This window comes from Pan paniscus, chromosome 3 (assembly GCF_029289425.2).
Source record: "Pan paniscus chromosome 3, NHGRI_mPanPan1-v2.0_pri, whole genome shotgun sequence".
NCBI lineage: Eukaryota > Metazoa > Chordata > Mammalia > Primates > Hominidae > Pan > Pan paniscus.
Window position 1 is genome coordinate 51123262 of NC_073252.2, and position 22599 is coordinate 51145860.

The 22599-nt window shown below is 37.0% G+C and overlaps 1 protein-coding gene across 2 annotated transcripts; it reads left to right on the plus strand.

The window, feature by feature from the left end:
* Positions 1–14: 14 nt before the first annotated feature.
* PAQR3 (progestin and adipoQ receptor family member 3) lies at positions 15–21449 on the plus strand. 2 transcript variants are annotated; one of them, XR_004671055.3, is made up of 7 exons: positions 36–413; positions 4170–4332; positions 9080–9235; positions 12682–12879; positions 15445–15535; positions 16412–16566; positions 18699–18836. XR_004671055.3 is itself a non-coding variant. In XM_003832277.5 (6 exons), the coding sequence occupies exons 1-6, from the start codon at positions 229–231 to the stop codon at positions 18839–18841; spliced, it is 936 nt and encodes a 311-aa protein (XP_003832325.1). In that variant the 5' UTR covers positions 15–228; the 3' UTR covers positions 18842–21449. The 2 variants fall into 2 exon arrangements, 1 of the variants encoding a protein (XP_003832325.1); XM_003832277.5 differs by lacking the exon at positions 16412–16566 and having other exon boundaries at positions 15–413; positions 18699–21449.
* Positions 21450–22599: the final 1150 nt, after the last annotated feature.

Here is a 22599-nt window from a genome sequence, read left to right on the forward strand (position 1 = left end):
GGCGCGCTGACGTCAGAGGAGGCTGCGACGCTGCCGGGTCCGCCGCGGCGCTGGCGGCGGTGGCCGGTGTGAGCGCAGAGCCGGGCCCTGGGCAGCAGCGGCAGCGCGGCAGGACCTCGCGCAGCGTCCGCGGGCTCCGGGGCGGGGGCGCCAGCGGCGAAGCCCCCTCCCCGGGGAGGCGGGACCTGGGGGAGCTCCCGAGCCGGGGAGCGGCGGGGGCCGGGAACGATGCATCAGAAGCTGCTGAAGAGCGCGCATTACATCGAGCTGGGCAGCTACCAGTACTGGCCGGTCCTGGTGCCCCGTGGCATCCGCCTGTACACCTACGAGCAGATCCCCGTGTCCCTCAAGGACAACCCGTACATCACCGACGGCTACCGGGCCTACCTGCCGTCCAGGCTGTGTATCAAAAGGTACGGTCTGGCTGCCTCCGCCTGGAGTGCCCCCTTCTCTCACCTACACCCTTTTTGTCTGGTCCCCCTTCTGCTTTCCCCGCCTTTCTACTTGCTCATCATTTCCTCGCCGCCCCATCCTTTTCATCCCTTTTTGCCGCCTCTCCTCCCCCGTTATCTCCCCTTACGTGGCCGGGGTACTTGATCCACAGAATGATCATGATAGTAACAGTGATCATAATTACAGCTCTCCTATGACGCTTTGCTCTTTACAAAGGGCTTTTACATCCTTTATTCGGTTTGTTCGGCTCATTGAGATATATATTGAAATGGGGCTGAGCCATATTTGCCCGGTGTATACCTTTCTTTTTAGAGCAACCCTGTGGGAATTCAGTAGCTTTGGGCCAGATAAATGCCTGTATAATAGGAAACAAGTTAACATATACACCCGAGATTTATTCATTTAGCAAATACTTATGGAGCCCATGCAGAAAAAAAAGCAAACATGGCCCTTGTTTTCATGAAGCTACTAAGGTGTAGCCTGGGTAACAGACATTAAAGAGATAATTACACAATTACATAATAACCATTGTGAAAAAAATGCTGTGTAGGAAAAGTACTGTGGTAAAGAGAGCTCATAACGGGCACCCAGTCTCCACTAGAGCACCACAGAAGCATCTCTAAGAAAGAAATTTCTTTCTCATTTTAAACCTTTAAAACCACAGTCCCTTGAAAATCCGTGTTTAAAAAAAAACAAAACTGAAAAATAACTATTCTAGTTCTTGCAGTAACTGTCCAAACTTACTACCTGTACTAAAATACAGGACCTCTGCTTCAGGAGAATTAAGATACAGGTGTTGGTTAGCTCCAGGTCGCTGTAGTGGCAAACCCTAGTGCCAGAATGTGGGCTGTTGAATTGCTCAAGCGGCAACCACATGTCTGATTCTTGATTTTTCCAGCATTGTCTTTTCCTGCCCTTCTTTCCTTTTGTCCTGCCATGAAAGTGTTTCTGTGACTCATGGTCACAAGGTGACATCACTGCCGATCCCTACTTGGCTTGGATGGATGGCCCTTAGGATTCACAACTTGAAGCGTAATTACCGTTTTCCTCCCCAGTGCCTCCTGTGCATGAGTAAATTACACAGCTGAGTTCTGCTGTGGATCTGGAGTTCCACAAGAATAGGGCAAGCAGTGAATTGCCTTAAATATTTTCTACTCAACTAGCAGTGGTCTTCTGCGTTCTGATGTTAGGGTCCAAATCTCATGGAGTGGAAAATTAAGTATAGAGCATTAGCTCTTGAGCTATTGAGTCAAAGACTTTAGTATCCAAATCTGCCACTTAACAGCTCTGAGACCTGGAGCAAAATGTAACCTCACTGAGCCTCATTATACCCACATATAAAAATGAGGGTAATCACAGTATCTGCTTCCAGAGGTAAAAAGGGATTCAGTAAGATTCTGTGTGTGAAATGCTATACATGGCCTGGAACCTAATAAGCCGTCAATAAATGGTGATTGTTGTCATCACCAGTGGTTTGGAAGCTGAACAGATGATGATAATGAAGATGATTATTGATTTTAAAACTGAACAGAATATGAAGATGTGGTGCTGGACTCCTGTTAACTTCAATAAGGATGGCACCAGGTTCGAAAGACGGAAGAAGAGACCCAAAGCCAGTAAACAAGACATAGGGTTTTACTAGGGTAATTTACAGAGAGGTCCAGTGACAGTGGCCTGAATGGGAGAACCTCTGCCGCCTGCAGAAAGCATGCAGTTTAAATAGCATTTTTACTTAGCACCCTTCCCCCTAACAACCTCCACCTGGTAATCTTCATTTGCAAAACAAAAGGCCTCCATCCCATGTACAGTCAGCATTCCATGAGATGGGACAGGGGCTCAGATGTTCCTCATAGATAAGGAATCAGTCTAAGGGTTGGCCATGCTTGGAATTGTAAACACACATTCAAGTGTGTTTTTCATATAGGGTCATTCTCAGGGTATGCTTAAGATACTGCTGTCAGGTGTGTCTACTGTGCAGGAGACACGTAACTTTTCATACAGTAAGAGTAGATTCTTTATTGGAGATGTTCTTGCCTTCCCACCAGCCTTATCTTTTCCAAGTTTAGCCTTTGCCCTCTCTCCTTTTGGCTTTCAGGAGTGACGGGGACAGATTTTGGATGTAATCTGAGGAGGTTTTGTATGTCATAGCAGTTTTGCCAGTCCTCTGTTAGCTGCAGGGAACATGGAGAGGTGGTGCCTCTCAGTTCAGTAAGTCAGGTTATACTGGATTTCACAAAAAGAAAAGTTCTTAAGTAATAAGCAGAGCATAGTACTGATTGTCAAAACAGTCCTGTAGTTAGATGTTTCAAGCACATTCGTGCATCCCTTCTTCCAGTTATAAGTAGTCTTTACACTTGATGCTTGTACATGAGAAAGCCTGAAATTCATGATCCAAGATTCACTTTATTTTTGATGATCATTTGATAATTTTGACACCTTGCTATATACATCATGTATTTGGCCTTCACTGATTCAGAAATCCTTACTAGTAAGCGTTGACGTATAACTAAATTTGTAGCAGTCACTATGGTTCTCACTTTCATTTTTACAAGAAATGAACTTGAGAAGCAAAGTAAATAGGAAATTCCATTTCTTGTAAAAATGAGAACCTGAGAACCACAGTGACTGCTACAAATTTAGAGTTATATGTCAATGTCATTATGTCAAGGATTTCTGAATCAGTGAAGACCAAAAACCTAAATTTAAGCAAAAATACGAGATTTTGCAGACAAATGCAAGAGTATTTTAATCTTTAGTCATGATGTCACCTTTGAGTAAATAATCAGATGAGTCCTATCTACATCTGGAGAACCATTTCACAAAAGTAAGAAAGGAGCTAGAAGAAAGTTGCAGCAGCATCTAATGTAGCTCCATTACTGTATAGATGAAGAAACTGAAGCCGGGAGAGGTTAAGTGACTTGTGTAGGGTGGGGACAGTGAGCCTCTTGACTCGGGGTGGTACACGCTCTACCAACCTGTGCTGCCAAGACCAGTTAGCCCAGGGCATTTTGAAAGAGAGCACGTAGTACCCATATTAAAAGTTAAGTCCAGTTGTTTCTAAAAAGGTGAAACTTATGCCACCTGGAAACTAGACTAGTTTTAAAACATCCACGGCAAAGTTGTTCTGGCATGCCTATCTTAAAGAACCTTTCCAATGGATCAATATATATTTATTTTGCTTCTCTTAAATCCATTTAATTTTGCATTTGTATTTAATGAGCTCTAGGAAAGTATTTTAAGATGATGCCCAACCTTGCACTGAGCAGGTTTTCAGATACGTATTATTGATAGAGTATGCTAGTTAACATCCAGATTTCCTCTGCACGTTCATTTCTGGAGACCTTTAGTCTATAGACTAATCTGAGCAAGGCATTGTGAACAGTAGTGTCATAAAGATGAATGGTACTGACCATTAGGGAATTGATAGGCTGGAAGATGAGATGGAATTTGTATGTAAATCTCTTAATACAGAGAAGGAAATGGTAAGTATGATAATAGAGGTGAGCACCCAAAAAACTGTGGTCCCAGACTTGGTGGCGTTGTAGAAAAACTTAGAATAATTTAATTAGATAATATATCAAATTTAGAAAGGTACAGGTGGGGTAAGAGCTTAAAGGAGCAAGTATTAGGTAACTCCTCAAAATTGTCCCTAACCTTTGAACGTGACAGTAAGTTGGCCAATGTGAATCTCAATTGCATGTGTGTTTATTTTCCAGTTTGTTTATTTTATCTAATGAGACAGTAAACATCTGGAGTCATTTGCTGGGTTTCTTTCTCTTCTTCACCCTGGGAATATATGACATGACATCCGTGTTACCTTCAGCAAGTGCGTCCAGAGAAGATTTTGTAATTTGTTCTATTTGTCTTTTCTGCTTCCAGGTAAGTCATTTCACAAATACTGCTGTTGGTAAAGAGAACTTTTTGACAGGCAGGCTTGGTCAGGTGACCTTACCTCAGACCTACCACTTGCTTTAAAGAGCCCCGGAATGGCATGTTGGTCAGCTTATTGATTTTCATAACATAAACACCAAACGATGTGTTCTTATGAGAGTATGTTTGAAATCCATTAAATTATAAAGATTGAGAAGAATTTGTTTCTTTCCTCTTCCTTTGGGGCACCTCTGCTTTAAGATTAATTAAAAAAATAGGAATCTTTGATTGCATTCTATTATCTGGCTGAAGTACAACACTAGTGCCTACTTAAAACTTGTTTGGGAAGATTTCTCATCTCTTTCCTGTTTGTGTCTGTGATTTTCGTATTTGTTATTTCCATACTATATTTTACTGTCCTGTTTTGCTGGTATTGATTTTTTACTCTGTTGCTTTAATGTTAATTTATTTTGAACCCACTGGCCTGGCTTCAAATACGTTGTTTCTTTTCCTCTCTACCTCCTGTATTTGTTAGTTCCATAGCACTGGCATTTTTCAAGAATCTGTAAAAATGTCTTTAAAAGTTAACATTTATTAGATTTCAAACAGATAATTTTGAATCAGAAAACAAATGTGGACTGTAGTTCTGTTGACATTTAAAACAACTTTTTCTGCTTCAGAGAATATAAAAAAACACAAAAATGAAAAGAAAAACTTATTATCCCCCTTTCTCATGACAGACACAGAGTAGCTATTCCCTGCAGTTAGCCTGTTGCTGCTGAGTTTGAGGGGTGAATCTCATAACTCAGCTGCATAAATGTCGCTTTCATCGTGTATCATTTTATTTCAGAGTGTCATCATTTTACTCAAGTTTAAACTTTGGACTTCAATGGCCAAGAAACACAGCAAAACAAATCTCTCTTCCCCTTTTTTATTAATTCCAATTTTTGGAATAATATTTTAATTTTCTTTGAGGGAAAGCATAATCTATTTTTGTTATTAGAAAATTATTTTTACTTCAAATATTCTTTAAAAATATACTCTTTCTGAGGTTTAATTTTTGCCCTGATTACAGCCAAAATATCCCTTGAAATCCATAACCAATTTTATAATGGAAATGAATCAATTTCTTTTTAAATTTTTAGGTGCATCTCAGTATAGATTAACATGCTATTAATAATCATTAAGTAAAAACTGGCTTCTATTCTTGTTAGTTATATGCATATTATCTACTTTGAGAATCCCTGCTCTTTTCCTCCATCCCTAGGCCTATTCTTTATGCCTTCACCACCTGCCACAGCTGATGTTAGTTCAGAGAATATGTATCAATTTCAGTATTGACCTAAGAAAACAATACATTGCAAAACTAAAAAGGATTAAATAATTACAACAATTTCCAATAAAGAAACAGACCCAAAATATTACAGTGACTTGCCCAGGATTATTCAGCAGGGCAGTAAAATCCTGTTCTCCTACTTGCTAGTGCAATGATCATTGTTACAATACATGCTGTACAACTTACTAAAGACAGATGAGCACATCTTCCCTACTTGAAAAGACCACTTCTTATCAAATTATAACTTGTTCACCTGAGTTTTCCAGATTCTTAGGGTCAGTGGACAGTATAGTAAACCATAGATATATTTATTAATATTGATTTACATTTAATATTAAAAGACATAACATTTTTCTCACTCCTATGCTTCTGTATGCTTTAGTGCTTTCCTCGCAACCAGATTAATAGAGTACATTCTGAACAATAGAATGTAATTGAGGGGCTTTGAACCTTCCCCAGGGTATTTGTATTTTGAAGAAGAACGTTAGAATACAATAATGCCTTGATTTGATCCATTTACATTCAGTTATCAAATATTTGTTGAATGTGTCCTATATACATCCAGACACTATGCAAGGCATCGGTAAAACAGTGCTGAACAGAACCAACCTGGCATAAAGGTCAAGCCACTCGTAGGTGTGCAGAAGAGACAGTGAGGCAGGGCATTTAAGCAGGAAAAAAGAAGCAAGACACACTTTCTTAGCACTTTCTGGACTTGCAGGTACTAGTTTTTGTGGTTGAAACCTAGGAGAATGGAGAAAGATAAGGCTGAAGAGATTGGCAGGGATCAAATCATGAGGTATTTTGTTATCATGCCAAGGAATTTCTATGTGGATGTAACACTGTAATTATCTGTCTACCTTGATGGAGGGAGGTACTCCATAGAAGGAAACTTTCCATTATAACTGAAACATACCCAATTTGCCAGATTATCTTTCAGTCCATTTTTAAACTCTAGGAATAACATATTCCTTCTTAAATAGGGCATACTAGGTATGGGTTAACTTTAAAATCTGGGGTTTTCTGTTAATGCTATTTTACTTTTCCCTTGGATACCATAGTTTTTTTTTTTTTCCTCTTTTTATTTTCTTTTTCACAATGAAATGAGCTTTATGTTTGTTTCTAATTATTACTACAAGATATAATCATGTAGAAATTTAGGCAAACAGAAGTTTGTGGAAGACAACGTCACCTGAAATTCCACTTTTCAGAGGTAACCACATTGGACATTTGCGTTAAACAATGAGTTTAACTCAAATGCGTATGTTTGTGTATGCATAGCTACCTTGCAGCTGCCTACCTGCCTGCTCCCTTACCTGTCTACCTACTTCCAAGCTACAGTCATCCCTGCTTGCTATTTTGCGACCTTCCCTTGTGTCATTCAACATTGTGGCAATGGGATCTTTCCCCATCAATGAGAAATATACACTTTTATGTTCTCCTGATTTATGGTGCTTAATCTCAAGGATAATCTGAGAAAACAAATAACCAAGCTTCGAGTTACGTTTAAATAACTAACTTAGAATTAGTTACTGATTGGTTGCTTAGTAACCAAAAAGCTATAGACTATTAAGGATTTTAGACAATTGATGAAGCAATGAAGTTGTGGCAAAGTACATTGTTATTGAATACTGATATTGAGTCTATAGTAACTAGATTTGTTTAATGACCAGAATATAAAATATTAATAGCTAGATGACCATGTTACTGCCTTAGCAATAGCTTACAAAATGTTTATCATTTGTAACTACTTTATACTGTTTGTTTGTCCCATTGCCTCCACCCCACTGTCACTGTCTCAGTGTGTGCTCTCCAGGGGTATTTCTATAACCTGTTTCAGCCCTTCTAGTCCACACCTCTGTAAGGGGGCACTTAAAATCTTCAGGAGTATCTTATCATACCCATAATATTGAAGTTAAAACCCATTAATGTATAGGAAATGTCATAATCATATTATAAAGATTATGATGCTTTTCCTTAATCCCTGCCCCCCGCCATAAATATGTGCACACCTTTTTTTATGTCCTTGGTGAATGCCAGCCCAACTTTTAAAATCTGCCTCAGGTGAACAGCCCTTCTCTGATACTTTTCTTCCCACCAGTCCCACCCTCCAAATGTACATGTAACTCCACAGAGTCAATATCCTCCCGCCTTTTCCAATTATGCTGTGCACTGAAGTACAGTAGGATTTGTTACTGTACTGTTTGTTCAGTGATTCTGTATCACCTCCAATGTATGACATACAGCAGGTACTTAATGGCTGAAAGGCATTCTGCCATAGAAACCTTATCAATTATCAGAACAGCTGATTGAATCAGATTAGCTTTACTCTCAGTTTGGCAACCATATAAAGTTAGCAAGTCATGACTGTTTTTTAAATTATTATTTTTTGAGACAGGATCTCACTCTGTCACCCAGGCTGGAGTATAGTGGGGCAGTCACGGGTCACTGCAGCCTCGATTTCCCAAGCTCAAGTAATCCTCCTGCCTTAGCCTCCCAAGTAGCTGGGACCACAGGTGCATGCCGCCATGCCCGCCAATTTTTTTTTTTTTTTTTTTTTTTTTTTTTTTTTTTAAGAAATGAGGTCTCCCTATGTTGCCCAGGCTGGTCTCGAACTCCTGTGCTCAAGCGATCCTCCCACCATGGCCTCCCAAAGTGCTGGGATTACAGGCATGAGCCACTACTACACCAGCCTGTTTTTTCTTGAAGGCAATAAAACTGTGTTTACCTTAGAAATTAAAAGTAAACTCTATACAGTGAATCTCATACAGGCATGAACATTCTTAACTGAAAAAAAGCCAATTGTGGAACAGAATGCATAGTGTGATTTCATTTAATTTTAAAATGTGTGTATATATATATATAATGTGTGCATGTGTATAGACTAATATATCACAGGTGTTTGACATATGTATTGAAAATATCTGGAAAGACACATAAAAAATGTTATCACTGGCCACCTCTGGGGAATAGATTGAGTAAGAGGGGCTTATATTTATATTCTTTGATTTTTTTAAGGATATGTATTGCTTCTATAGTAAATACTCTTTAAAAACAAATTAATTCATGGATCAAAACAAGCCTCAGATGATAGTTTTAAAACATTTGCATTGTATAACTTTCCCATTACTGTGCTATTTATTTATAATTTTCATTTTGTAATATAGTTATTTTAAATTTTCTCCTTCATTATTATTATCTACATTTTACCCATGAGGGAATTGAGGCTTTCCCTCATGGCTCTACATGGCTCTACATGTAGAGTGAGCTCTACAGTAGCCATGTAAGGCACAGAGCTAGAATCCAAGCCCATAAATGTTTGAATTGAAAGCCTAGCCTCTTAACTACTTCCCTGAACATCATGCATAAGTTGCTTTAGTTTCTTTAGTCACTTTGTTAATTTGTTTTTATTTTTCACAGGTCTGTATGCTTTGCTCTGTGGGCTATCATCTTTTTTCCTGCCATCGGTCAGAAAAAACATGTCGAAGATGGATGGCATTAGATTATGCAGGAATTTCTATTGGAATACTGGGCTGCTATGTCTCAGGAGTATTTTACGCATTTTATTGTAATAACGTAAGTAGATGAAAACATTTTACATTCGACCTTTCATATCGGTCTTGGGTTTTCTTGCCTTGGTTCTTTTGAATTTCTGAATAAGTACATAATTAACTTATAGACTAAATAGAAGAGTCTCGTATAAGCATAAACTTATTTTTCAGAATGGCCCTGTCATCTCTAACATCTGTTATCAGTTCCATACTTATTTTACTAATTTTCTATTAGAAAATATATATACAGTTATTTTCTGAAACTTAATGTAGACATTAAATTATTAATGTTTTCACTAAATCTATATGGCTGCGTGGTTCCTCAGATATGCACATTATATATCTTTTATTTGTGTGTTTATAGAATTGAAGTTAAAATTAACACTTGTTAAAATTATGAAGTTGGTTACTGCTTACCATTTCTTTTTTCTCCTCTCAGTGAAAAAAAATACAGGAAAATATATCTGAATTTATTAGCCCATATTCTTCTGTAAAATATGTTTTCCTGTCTTCAGTCTTATGTTTGGGGGTAGGCTTGTAAGACAGACCAGATAGGAGTCAGTGTTTTTAACAAATGTGAGATGTGTCTTTTCTGAATTCTGGATCAACTCTGCTTTCTGTCACTAAGTTCACACAAAAGTCAGTTTTTGCCTTGTGCAAAGCAGCATTTGCAACACTGTAATCAGATAATACAGCACCTGACCTAAAAATATTGGCCAACCAAACCTTACGGAGTAGAACCCTTAACTCATCACCTCATGTTCCAGCCAAGAAGACAAATTGAATGTTCCCATGGTTTCAGTACATCTCAAGTTCTCCCTTTCAGAAAGTCCCCTTCAACCCTACTTTGTTTTCTTCCTGTTTTTCTACCATGCTCTTGTTTTTTCTTTTGCCCTTTTAGTTACCTCCCTTTCAGAACCAAGACTGAGCTTCTCCCTCAGGAGCAGTATACCTACTAGTTATTTCTAGTCCTAGTTACAAAGAATAGAGCCTGTCCTGCCCAAGGCCCACCATGTAAAAGGTGCTCTAAGGAAGGGGTCACCAACCCCCAGAAGCTGTCCGTGGCCTGTTAGGAACCAGGCCATGCAGCAGGAGGTGAGCAGTGGGCCAGCGAGCCAGGGAAGTTTCATACGTATTTACAGCCACTCCCCATGGCTCGCGTTACCACCTGAGCTCTGCCTCCTGTCAGATCAGCAGCAGTGTTAGATTCTCACAGCAGCGTGAACCCTATTGTGAACTGCACATGCAAAGGATTTAGGTTGTGCAATCTAATGCTTGATGATCTGTCACTGTCTCCCATCACCCCCAGATGGGGACCGTCTAGTTGCAGGAAAACAAGCCAGGGCTCCCAGTGATTCTACATTATGGTGAATTGTGTAATTATTATATATTACAATGTAATAATAATAGAAATAAAGTGCACAATAAATGTAATGCACTTGAATTATCCTGAAACCATCTCTGCCTGCCTCCCCGCAACATGATCCATGGAAAAATTGTCTTCCACAAAACCAGTCCCTGGTGCCAGAAACGCTGGAGACCACTGCTCTAAGGCACAGTCCCCAGCCTTCACTTATTGGGAAGATCGGCCGCAGTGTAGAATTTCTCACGTTGCTTGGGATTTTTCAGTGGGACCTTTGTCTCTACACAATAACAGAGAATACTGTCAACATATCTGGTATGAAAATTAGTGAAGAGAAAAATCATAAATTTGATTTGAATACGTAAGAACATTATTAATTTTAGCCGCTTAAACGTGAGTCATTTGCTTTTTAGGCCTAATCACTTTGGAACATAAGCACATAATTAAAAATATATGCAGGTAACCTTGTTGTAAATTGACTTGATTTTAGCAGTATGCTATTTATTTCTGCCCAGCTTTCATAACTTACTCATTTTGCATGAAACTGTTTATATTTTTTAAAAAAATTAGAACATACTAATAACCAGGTGCTTGTGAGTACAGCCATGTAATATTTGAATTGTTTTGCTTATCTTATTCTGTATTTCTCTGAAACTGTTTTCTGTTTACCTCTTGCTAAACGTCAAAGTGAGATACTTTTTGTAAATCTCTTACCAGAAAAACTAAAAGTCCAAGATAGATTAAAAAGATAAGGGAACTACTGAAGCTGATAGAGTCAGTCCATGATCGTTGAAAAATTGCTTTCTTCCATCTGGTTTCTAATCATTTTCAAATACTCAGTTGCTGTAGACCTATAAAAGAATCATTTTACCTTTTAAGGAACACAGCTGCTTTCAGAATGAGATTGAAAACTGTGGACCCTAGATCCAGTAGAATGTACTTTTGGGCACACCCTAAACAAACAGTCTGACATTTGATTTCAGGAAGTTAATAGCCCCAAAGAAGTCCTTGGAGCCCAGATTAAGAACTCCTGTCTTACGTGACTTTTGACTTTAAAACCAGCTAACTGCTTATTTAAATACCTGCATATCCCATAAGCCCTTCAAACCTAAGCTAAGTGTGTGTTCTTTCATGCCCCTGTTCTCTTCCCCCATCACACACACAGCAAAACTGGAACATCTTTGTTCATTTGCTTCATTAATAGAAGCCATTTATGTGGCCTTTCAGGCCAAAAACAGTCAGGCTTTCCTCTACTGCCCTCTCACACAGCCAGTCAGCCATTAAGACTTAAGCTTATTTCAAAAATGCCTCCTAAATCTGGTGCTCACATCTACTTTATTCAACAGGAGTCCAAGCCCCCACTCTCTCTTTGAATAAACTAAACTAATATCTTTCTAGCTGGTTTCCTGTCACCTATTTTCTACACTGATATCAGAGTTGTCTTTCTAATAAGTCTGTTTGAAAGACAGCCATGTCATCCTATTCTTAAAGAATTCTGTTATTCCTCCAGTGCCAGTGTGGTAAAGTTCAAAACATTTAGCCTAACAGTATGCCTTTTTAGCCTTTTTTCTCAAAACTTCCTGCTGCATTTGCTGTTCTCTTTCCTTGAGAGCTCTGTCTTCCCACAAAATCTTAGATGTCATCTCGTGAAGCATTTTTTAGCTACCCCAAGTAAAGTTAATTGTTCCCTCTTCTGTGGTTCTACAATGTTCTGTTCCTCAATTACAGTATCTACCATAAGATTATAATCTTTTGTTCACATTCTGCCCCTCCCATAGTCTGTGAGCTGACTGCTGGGAGAGTCCATGTCATAGTCATCTTTGCTTTTATAGGACTTGAACTGTGCCTGGCATATAATAGGTAATCAGAAAATGCTTTTGTATGAATAAATGTAGTATTTTACCAGCTCACTTTAGAATTTGGCTTGTCATTCTGACAAACCTAAAAGTTGTATGGAACATATTTTTTAATGAAGGGAGATAATCCTATTTTGAAATGCAAATACCAAGTAAATAGAGTTTGGAATTTGTAGTGTAAAAGCCAAAATTACTTTTTCAGTTCCTTTATTGTTAATAACAGAATTAAAATGTGATTTCCTTTCATTCTAGTACTGGCGTCAGGTGTACTTGATCACAGTGCTTGCTATGATCCTGGCAGTGTTCTTTGCACAGATTCATCCCAATTACCTCACGCAGCAATGGCAAAGGCTCCGTTCTATCATCTTTTGTTCTGTTTCGGGATATGGAGTGATTCCTACTCTTCACTGGGTTTGGCTCAATGGAGGAATTGGTGCTCCTATTGTACAGGTAGGTTGAGTGTAGTTAATATTTTTCTCTTTTTTTTTTTTCCTTTCAATTTTATTCCTTTTGGGTAAAGTAGTATAATCAGGCCAAGTGGGTAGATGTTTGTCATTTGAGAACATATTTGTAATTGCATGTTGATGCCATAATTTTCACAGCCATATAAATAAGCATACCTTGCAGAAGTCGAGGTAAAATCTGAATACTGATTTTCTCTGAGTTGTCTTTCTGTAAAAAAAAATACATTATTATTCTCTATTACCCTTAGTATATAAATACTCAAGTCCTTATTTGTGGAGGAGGACTCCAAAGTTTCTAGCTTTGTCTGCGGGATCAGTGATAATGCCAATGATAATGCAAGTATAGAAATAGGAGCAGTTGATCTTTTAGGGGGTGAAGGGAGGTTGGGAAGGATTTTTTTTGTTGGACCCGATGAGTGTGGGGTACCCATTGGATGTAAAGGTAGAGATAGGATCTGGGATTTCAGCCAGAGTTTGAGACTGGCAATAAAGATTTGGAAATCATCATTGTATTGGTAGCTGGAGCCAGGGAAGCATGTTCAATCCACCAAGGAGAATATATTGAGAAATAAAAGAAAAGCTGTTAGAATCAGGTATTATGGGGGAACAGTTGATGTGCATTAGGAAGAGTCTCAGTGAGAACTCAGGATTCTTGAGAAAAGGATTAGAAATAAGACTTACATTTTTAGAGATCATTACAAAAATGCTGTACATATGCACTAGAGAGTAAACTTGAGAATTTTTAATAAAAGTAAATAGGCCAAGAAATCTGACAGAAATCACATATACTCATTGCAATGGTACCTTTGTCTAGAATGTGTGACTTTAAAGGGGGGTTTCATTCAAAAGAATCAGATTTTATTAGAAGAGGAGGGACCATTAGTGGGCCTACATTTATTTGCTTGAAGTTGGCAGCAGCATAGTGGAAAAAAGCTGAAAAGAAAGGAAGTTCTGTGACAGAGTGAATTGAGTGATATAATCTGGCTACTTGGCCAATGTGAGGACAAGGGTGATGATGTCTTCATAAATTAGGATATTGGGAGAAAGGTGAGACAGTAATGATGAGGGACATCAGTAATCCTCCTATCTGTGAAAACATCTTTCTGACAATTTTGATTCCTTTATAATAAGAAAATGAAATGGGGAACTGCCACTGTAGATAAATTCCAGCTGGAATAATTGGTTGTTGATACAGAAGTGACCAAAATTTTTGGATTTGATAAACACATTCCTTTTGAGCTTATAATGACAAAAAGAATAAGACCATTAAGTCAGTGAATTTTAGAGAAATTAAGAAAAAGGGATTTTTTTTTTGTATTCAGAAATCTTAAAATGGAAAGATGGCTTAGATAATAGTTTTTAAAGATGGAATCCTAATATGATCACAGATCATTCCGGTGAGGAAGCAAAGGGAAACTTTCACAGAAATTCTTTGATAAGCTCTATTTTAAAAAGATGGAAAGACAGGCACTTTAACAAAGTTTAAAAGTTCTGGAAGGGTTAATCTTGGGAGGCAGGATCAAGTTGTGTTCTAGAATGTTTGAGAAATCTGAGTTTGATTAATCTAAAAAATATAGGAGTTAGGGAGGGCTATGATGATTCTCGTATTTGAAGAGGAAGGAGAAATTTGTCTTTATTTTTTATTTCTTTGAAACAGAGTCTCTCTCTATTGCCTTCAAACTCCTCAGCTCAAGCAGTCGTCCCACCTCAGCCTCCTAAGTAGTTAGGACTATAGGTGTGCACCACCATGCCCAGCTAATTTAAAAAAAAAAAAAAAAAAAAACAACTGTAGAGAGAGGTGTCTTACTATGTTACCCAGGCTAGTTTTGAACTCCTGTCTTTAGCTAATTAAAAAATAATAATAATTGTAGAGAGAGGGGTCTTACTGTGTTGCTCAGGCTAGTTTTGAACTCCTGTCATCAAGCGATCCTTCTGCCAAAGCCTCCCAAAGTGGTAGGATTACAGGCATGAGCCATGCACCAAGCCTGTCCTTATTTCTTAAATGAGTTCTTGCTAAATTAGGTTTATAACCAGTATTAGGAACAATATGTATAAGGATAGCTTGCTGGATTTTCTCAGGGCCAGGAAAGTCTTCTCAATACTGTGTCAGCAGTGAGACAAAGTGCTTCATATAGTAGTATTCAAGAGGACCATTTATCTGGGATATTGGAACAGATTTCTGTCTGGGGAGACCCCTTAGGTCTTTTCCAGCCATAAGTTCCTGGTCTTCAGTGTCTTTGCTTATTTACCTGCCAACTCCATTTCCATATGCATTCTACCCATATACCTACATTGTAGATGGAGTTGGGTGCCCTTAGGAACTTCAGCATGTTAAAGCTCTAGCCCCTTTAGGAGCCTGACCGTTAGAGTATTCTCTGTGCTCCATTCTTGCAGGCTGCTTCCTGCATATGAGGACAAGGTTTCTATTATTGGAGACAGTCTGCAAAACAGTTCAGATTTAACAATCTTAAATCCCACTATTAGATTCATAATAAATTTAGAGTTCAGTAACAGTAGGAAGATCTGTAAAAAAACATGTTCTGCTTTTCAGGACTTTGCACCCCGTGTAATTGTGATGTATATGATTGCTCTTCTTGCTTTCCTATTCTACATTTCCAAAGTCCCAGAGCGGTACTTTCCAGGTAGGTATCTCTTTTATAGCAGTTTTGTATTGTTAGTCTAAATATATGCCCAAGGTATGTGCATCAGAGCATCAAAACTTAGTTTCATTTTTTAATATTATTGATTATGGAAATGACTCCTCTCTTTCCAAATGTTACCTAAAACTTTCAAAGGGCTTTCACTTTTCCTTTCATCCTGATCATGTGAGTTGAGTCCAGTAGGTGGCGTTGTCACTGTTTTATGGTTATGAACTAGTGACAAAGCTGTCATTAGACTTTGAGTCTTCTGACTCCCAAGCACTATTTCTTTTAAAAAGTAGAACACCGTCAACTACCATTTACTTCTCTATATGCCAGCTGGTTCTTTAAAAGTAATTTATATATGCAGAGATACATAAAGCAAGAAATAAGCAAAGGACAGTAAGAAAATGTAAATGACGAGTTAATGGGTGCAGCACACCAACATGGCACTTGTATACATATGTAACAAACCTGCACGTTGTGTACATGTACCCTAGAACTTAAAGTATAATAATAAAAAAAAAAGATAGTGAAAAGAAGTGAGGTGTAGGATCACTTCACAATATGTACATCGAAGGGGTCTATAAAAAAGATAAAGGTGACAAAGCTGGCTTTAGGCTTCCTGGCACCCAGCACTAGGAAGAAAATAGTGAAAGTTAAGAGTCTTTATGTTTCCAGAAAAAGATAGTGAAAAGAAGTGAGATGTAGGATCACTTCACAATATGTACATCAAAAGGGTCTATAAAATAGATAATGGTGACAAAGCTGGCTTAGGCTTCCTGGCACCCAACACTAGGAAGAAAATAGTGCAAGTTAAGAGTCTTTGTGTTTCCAAGATACACAAGCCAATAGATTTTTTTGTTCTTCATTCCAAAGAAAATATTTTCAGATGGAAAATAACTAAGAGGACACTGGGTGGAGTGAACAACAGTCTCCAAAACCTGTATTTGCTTGTTTGAGAACTTTAGCTCTGGAGTCAGACTGCTTGGGTTCAAGACCCACATCAACCACTTTCTAGTTACGTGAGCTAAGTAAGTTACTTAAGTGCTCTCAGCTCCAGTTTTCCTATCTAAAACATGGAAATACTTTTTTTTCCCCCCAGGGTTAGGGTAAGGATTAGATGAGAAAATGCATGTAACACAGTTTAATGAGGGTTAGATGAGAAAATGCACATATCATGTAACCAAGTTTCTAGCAATTAGTAGGGACTGAGTAAATGACAGCAATTATTACTATGTCCCCCAGCCCTGGTCTTATAAGTGAAATATGTGGTTTAGTAAGAGACAAAGTGATGCAAATCCAGGTAAGTTTTGGCATGGGTCAGAAATAACATTTAGAGTACATAAAACTGATTTTTTTTTCAGTTTGGAGAGCTAGAAGTCAGGGAGCAGTTTAAATCTAAACTGCAAATTTATCCCCTCTTCTTCCTGGGTTAAGAATCACTTCCACGGTGAATCAGAGAAGGGATTGTACCACTCGTCACGTGTGTTGGGGAAGAAGAAAGGGTGAGAAACCCTGGCCTAAACAATCCATCCCACAGATCCTCAGGCATTCCTTTGTGTACTTGGTTTTTCACCACTGAGCTTTAAATAAGAATGGAAATACAAGGGAAAACCTGAGTTGTAAACATGAGGATTTAGGAACAGATCTAGGACATGCCACTGAATTGAAGACCACCCATCTTCCAGGCAGGGCCAGAATTACAGAAAACAATTCTGGTAAAATATATTTTTGTATCACTTTATTAATAATTCTTTTTAAAATTCTGTATTTTCTTTATAATAAGACAAGTAGAACACTAAACCATGAAAATTCTCTATGTGATTATGACCATAGTGGGTTTTAGGCCTTAAAATATTCAGATCAGGAGTTACCAATTGTTTAATATAGGACATATATAAACAATCAAACTTATTGTAACTTAACCTTCCCCAAGACACACTTGACATAAAATGTGCCCTATGTAGCAGAACATATTGAGTTTGGGTACATGAGAGCAGTGGAGATATGGAAACTAAAAAATTAAAAGTCTTTACAGTGAAAAGTGATAGTCTCAAATGTTCATGTATAAATGCCTTAGAAACTATCTCTGGCAAGTCCTCATGTATGACCTGGCCACTGGGAAATAAAATAAATTTTAAACTAAAAGCTTTCATTCAGCTCAGGTTTGAATGTTTAAAAATGTATACACAACACAGTGGCATTTGATGGGTCCAAGGGTCCCCATAGATAGAATTGAGTGGATCTCTGATAGTTGTATTAGATAATCAATATTTGTTGTAATCCTCTGTGTTTTGTTTTTTAAAAAAATGGGTCTGTAGGCTTCACTAGACTGCCAGAGGAGTCCATGGTACAAAAAAGGCTAAGAATCTTGTTGACATACACTTTAAAATCTATGTACTGTACTGATTGGTAAGAAAAAAGAGAGGTTGGAGAATATTTACATTATATGACCATAGAAGCACCATGAGTATGTTATTTACATTGAAATTATTATAGCTCTGTATTTTATTTACTGGGATCAAGAAGTTTTCCATATGTTGTTTAATCTTCTTAGAATTTAACATTTGACCACAAAGAGATTAAATTGTTCTCTTAAGTTGTATATGAACTAAACAACCTTAGTTAATTAATCCATTACTAATTACATCCTGCAGATTATTCCATTAGTTAGAGAGCACAGAATTCAGGTCAGCACTTTTTCTTTGCACACCTGCTTGAAATAAAAAGTGCTTCTAATAGGTTTATATCTAAACCCAGCAGTATATCTGCTTCTCGCGGATTTATACCTAAATCACCCCATGATTTTTAACATCTGGTTTCTTTTGCCTCTCTCAATAATTTTTTGTTGCTGTTCATTCCGTCAAATGTGAGTTGAGATGTGGGAGGCATAAGGTGAAATTCCTGAAATTAAGTTAGATTTTGAAAACACACTTGGAATAGCATTTCTAAAGTTTACCTGTGTACTTAATAAATAAAACCTTAAAATTAGACCCAAATATGAATTGATCCATTTCTAAAAACGTTTGGAGCTTCCAGTTAGTCTCTAGGCACTCTGAGACTATGAAAATTTTTCTGCTAAGCTATACTTCCAAGAAATATATTTTTCCTTTAATGTCAACATATTGAAATCAATATTATTTTCTTTCTGCCTTCTTTCCAGGACAACTAAACTACCTCGGATCAAGCCACCAAATATGGCATATCCTTGCAGTAGTGATGTTATATTGGTGGCATCAGTCAACAGTGTATGTCATGCAGTACAGACATAGCAAGCCTTGTCCTGACTATGTTTCACATTTGTGAATTAGGTATGGCCACCTGGTGAATTCAGTTGTTAAGCAATATATAATGGGGAATTGTATACCCCACTATTTCTAAGATTCCCATTAGTTTTCCCTTTTTCCTTTTTAATATGAGTAATGCTTTATAAAAATGGGAAAAAAAGTATACTTAAGGATCTGTAGTAATAACTGCTTTACAAAATCCTTAAAACTACTAATTTGCTGCTTGTACAGAAAGTGAAAATTAGTTGGCAATCATAAGAAACATCTGAATAACAACGATGAATGGGAAACTAGTGTTGAAATAGGATTCATTTTACTTAGCACCAGCTTAATTTCCTTAGGAAGGGCTCATCTCCATTAGAAAATGGAGTCATCTTATGTGCTTAATTATTTTCAGTTAATTGTCAAGTTTAAGTGCCTAATCAAGGCAAGTGTTGTTTCAGCCTATGCTTAATGCAAGCTAGGATAGTGATTTTAAATAATCACTAAAATCACTAGATTTAAATAATCACTAAAATGATTTGTGAGAAACTGGCACTTCAGATATTATATCCTTTAGCTATAGGTTCTTCTCTCCCTAAGAACATTAGATATTTTAGTTTTCCAGAACAAAAGCTTTAAACTTCTGCAGTAAGTTGAGAGAAGGGTTGAGAAGAGGAAAAGAACTTCTCATTTTCTATCAGATAAGAATCACATTAGAAACTAAGTACAAGATTAGACAACAAATTATGTGGTCAAATAATATAGTCATTAGCCACCTAAACATTTTAATTCCAGATATTATTTAATTCCATATAATAACTGAATTCTTGTGAGTGGATTACAGGTTTTTGATCCCAAAATTCCAGAGCTTTCAACTCTCTGAATTTGTAGTCCTGAATATCCCAGTGGTGGGGGTTCCCAGCATTATGGGTGCTACTTTCAAGGCCATAGAATCTAGATGGCCCTGTCTTGACCCTGAAATGAACCTTAAGCCTTAGAACAAAGTCATGCAGATGCCCCATTTGATAATAATCTTATTCACCTGTGCTCTGGTCCTCGGTTTCTGCATGTGTTAGCATTGCATTGATAACTCAGAATCTTGATAAACACTTAATATTTGGGCCTGAAGCATTAAACTTTCTTTTTATTGTATATACTTAAAAAATAGAACTCACTGCCCTATCATACATTGTAGCCCTCTTATTCTTTGGTCTTTCATATGCATTAGTTAAATCCCTTAAAGCAGACATTCATAAAAACTTACATTGTTTATTGGAGTATAAAATATTACCCAAGTTTCTTAATGAGTTGACATGAGCTGTTTTAAATACTGGTGTATTTTCAGAACAGTAAAATTACTGAATATCAGAAAAAATGTTAATTGATGATGAAGCTTATTCCCAAAATGCCTTTTGTGCATATGATACTTGGAAAGTCACTTTAATGTGCCTCAGTTAATACATCAGTAAAATGTTGTGTTTCTTTTCCAGTGTAGTGTTTTTGGAATATAAATTCCCCATGCTAGTATAGTATCTCAGCAAAGAGAATTTCCCCCCAGGAGGCTCAATAAAGGAATACCATGTCTTACCCATCATTATGATGGAAGGCTGCTTTGAAAATGGCTGTTTTACCTTATAAGGTTAAAATTTTGATCCATATGTTAAGTGATAGAAGATTTTGGTGCAACAGTAGTAGGATATATTTCTCCTAGAACATCACTTATTGGCTTACATGATTTTATTGCCTTTAAATAGATATTTTGTCATTTTGGCCAAACAAAAGACACTGAGTAGTTATACTTAAGTTAAAAATGAGGGGAAAATCATTATTTTAGGTGTGGAGCCATTTTTATTATAAAACTTTCTCAAAATAAAAAAACATTTAATCATTTCAATGTTTGCAATCCCTGTATTAGTATATGAATACATACTTGCCATTTGAATTAATAACATGAAAAGAGTATACTGTGTTTTTAAATCAGTGTTTCTTTGAATTTAAAGGGTGTACAGGTCTTTCTGTAGGGAAACTTATTCCATGTAAACATTTCAACTCTGTATGAAAATGTTAAATATTGTCAGAAAGTTATCCTCTCATTTTTTCACTGCTATGATGTATTTATTATAAAATAGGGAATGAATGAATGAATATGGATTGCTGTTAACTAGAAACACTTCTGTATGTCAGTCAGCATTTAATGACCACCTACTGTGTGCACAGCACTACTGGTAAAATTTTGAAGACATTGTTAACATTAAAAAATATTTTAAAGTTGTCTACAAATCTGAGCCTTGTAATGATGTATATTTAAGTTATTTTTGTTTTTATAGATTAAAGTAAGATTAAAATATACTATCCAGTTTCATTACTAAAAAAGACTGGTTTTAATTTTACCAATGTGTGAACTATAAAAGCTTTTTGCCTACAGATTTTACATTTTGAAATTATCTATGGCTGTTTTAAATTGTCTAGCAATTTATATGGTTGTGGTTAACTCATTTAAGAAACAATTATCTTTCTATATTAAGCCATTTTCAAATAGCAAGACAGTGCTTGTCTTTTTTTGTTATTACACTAACTGCAATTCAGTAAGCTGCATGACAAAATATGTATTATGTAAATAAACTGGGTTTACTAAATATTTTTAACTGCTGCTTGTCATTCTTTGTAATACATAACAGCTTTAAAATCATATTTTAGAATCAGGAACGAAGATTCAGGGAATGTCTGTCACATCTTACGGCATCCCACCTGGACAGAATATCCGATTTGAAGATTGTGATTGACTTCCGTAAAACTGTACAACTCTCCATTTGGCAGGTACCTACTAGATAATACTTTGCCCTGTATTAAATGTCAAGGGGCAAAGCCTATTCCTGTGAATTCCTGCTGGTTGCTTTGCTGCATTAGGTCCCTGTCCACTCTAAATCAATCATCATTCCTGGAATTCTACTTCTGCCCAAGTGTGTAAAGAATCAGCTCACCTATTAGAGAAGGGGTAGAAATACCTTCTGTGTGCATTATCACAATAACTGTGTTTACACTGAAGAGGTGTAAATACGGTCCTCTGAAATTTTGTACCAGAATTCCCAAGTAGTGTAATGAGATGATAATGATCCAGAACTGAAACTACCCTTAAGAAAACATTTTTGGAAGGGAGAGGTAAATAGCAGTAGGGGGTTTCTTGTGAAAAATTAACCTCCATCCTTAAGAGGGCTGAAATGAACAGCCACCAAGGTTCTAGTCCTGCTCTATAAAATCTGAGATCAAAATACTACCTAACCTGCACATAATCTCAATTGTGGCAACCATCTGAACTATCTCATTTCATATGTAACAACAAATACAAGCTCAAGCTTTCAATATGAGAATATTAACTACATGTTACATATGATGCTTGACCTGGGCTTCCTTAAAAAGGTATTCATTATCCAAAATAAATAGCTCAAATTGCAGCATATATTCATCTCAAATAAGTTAACTATAACTGAATTTGAACAGTAATACACTGCAAACTATTCTTTGTTAATAGAACTTTTCTAATCATTTGTGTTATTTTGCTTTGTACCATTCATTTTCATTAAAAAGATACAAAGCCCCTTTTTTCACATAACTTTAGATAAATGTTACAACTTCAAAAAAAGTTCATTCATAAAAATAGGATGAACCTTTCCATAGGCTACCAATCTAAAGACTCCAGTTTGTGGAATAATACATATTATAACCTTGATGCCAAGCTTAGTCCATCAATCCAATAAATAGGTTTTCTCTTTAATGTGTCATAGCCTCTTTTCTGAT

Coding starts and splice junctions, on each gene's coding strand:
- PAQR3 (XM_003832277.5), top strand. CDS start 229: ATGCATCAGAAGCTGCTGAAGAGCGCGCATTACATCGAGCTGGGCAGC. Junction 9,236..12,681: donor ACGCATTTTATTGTAATAAC/GTAAGTAGATGA, acceptor CTTTCATTCTAG/TACTGGCGTCAGGTGTACTT. Junction 12,880..15,444: donor TTGGTGCTCCTATTGTACAG/GTAGGTTGAGTG, acceptor TCTGCTTTTCAG/GACTTTGCACCCCGTGTAAT.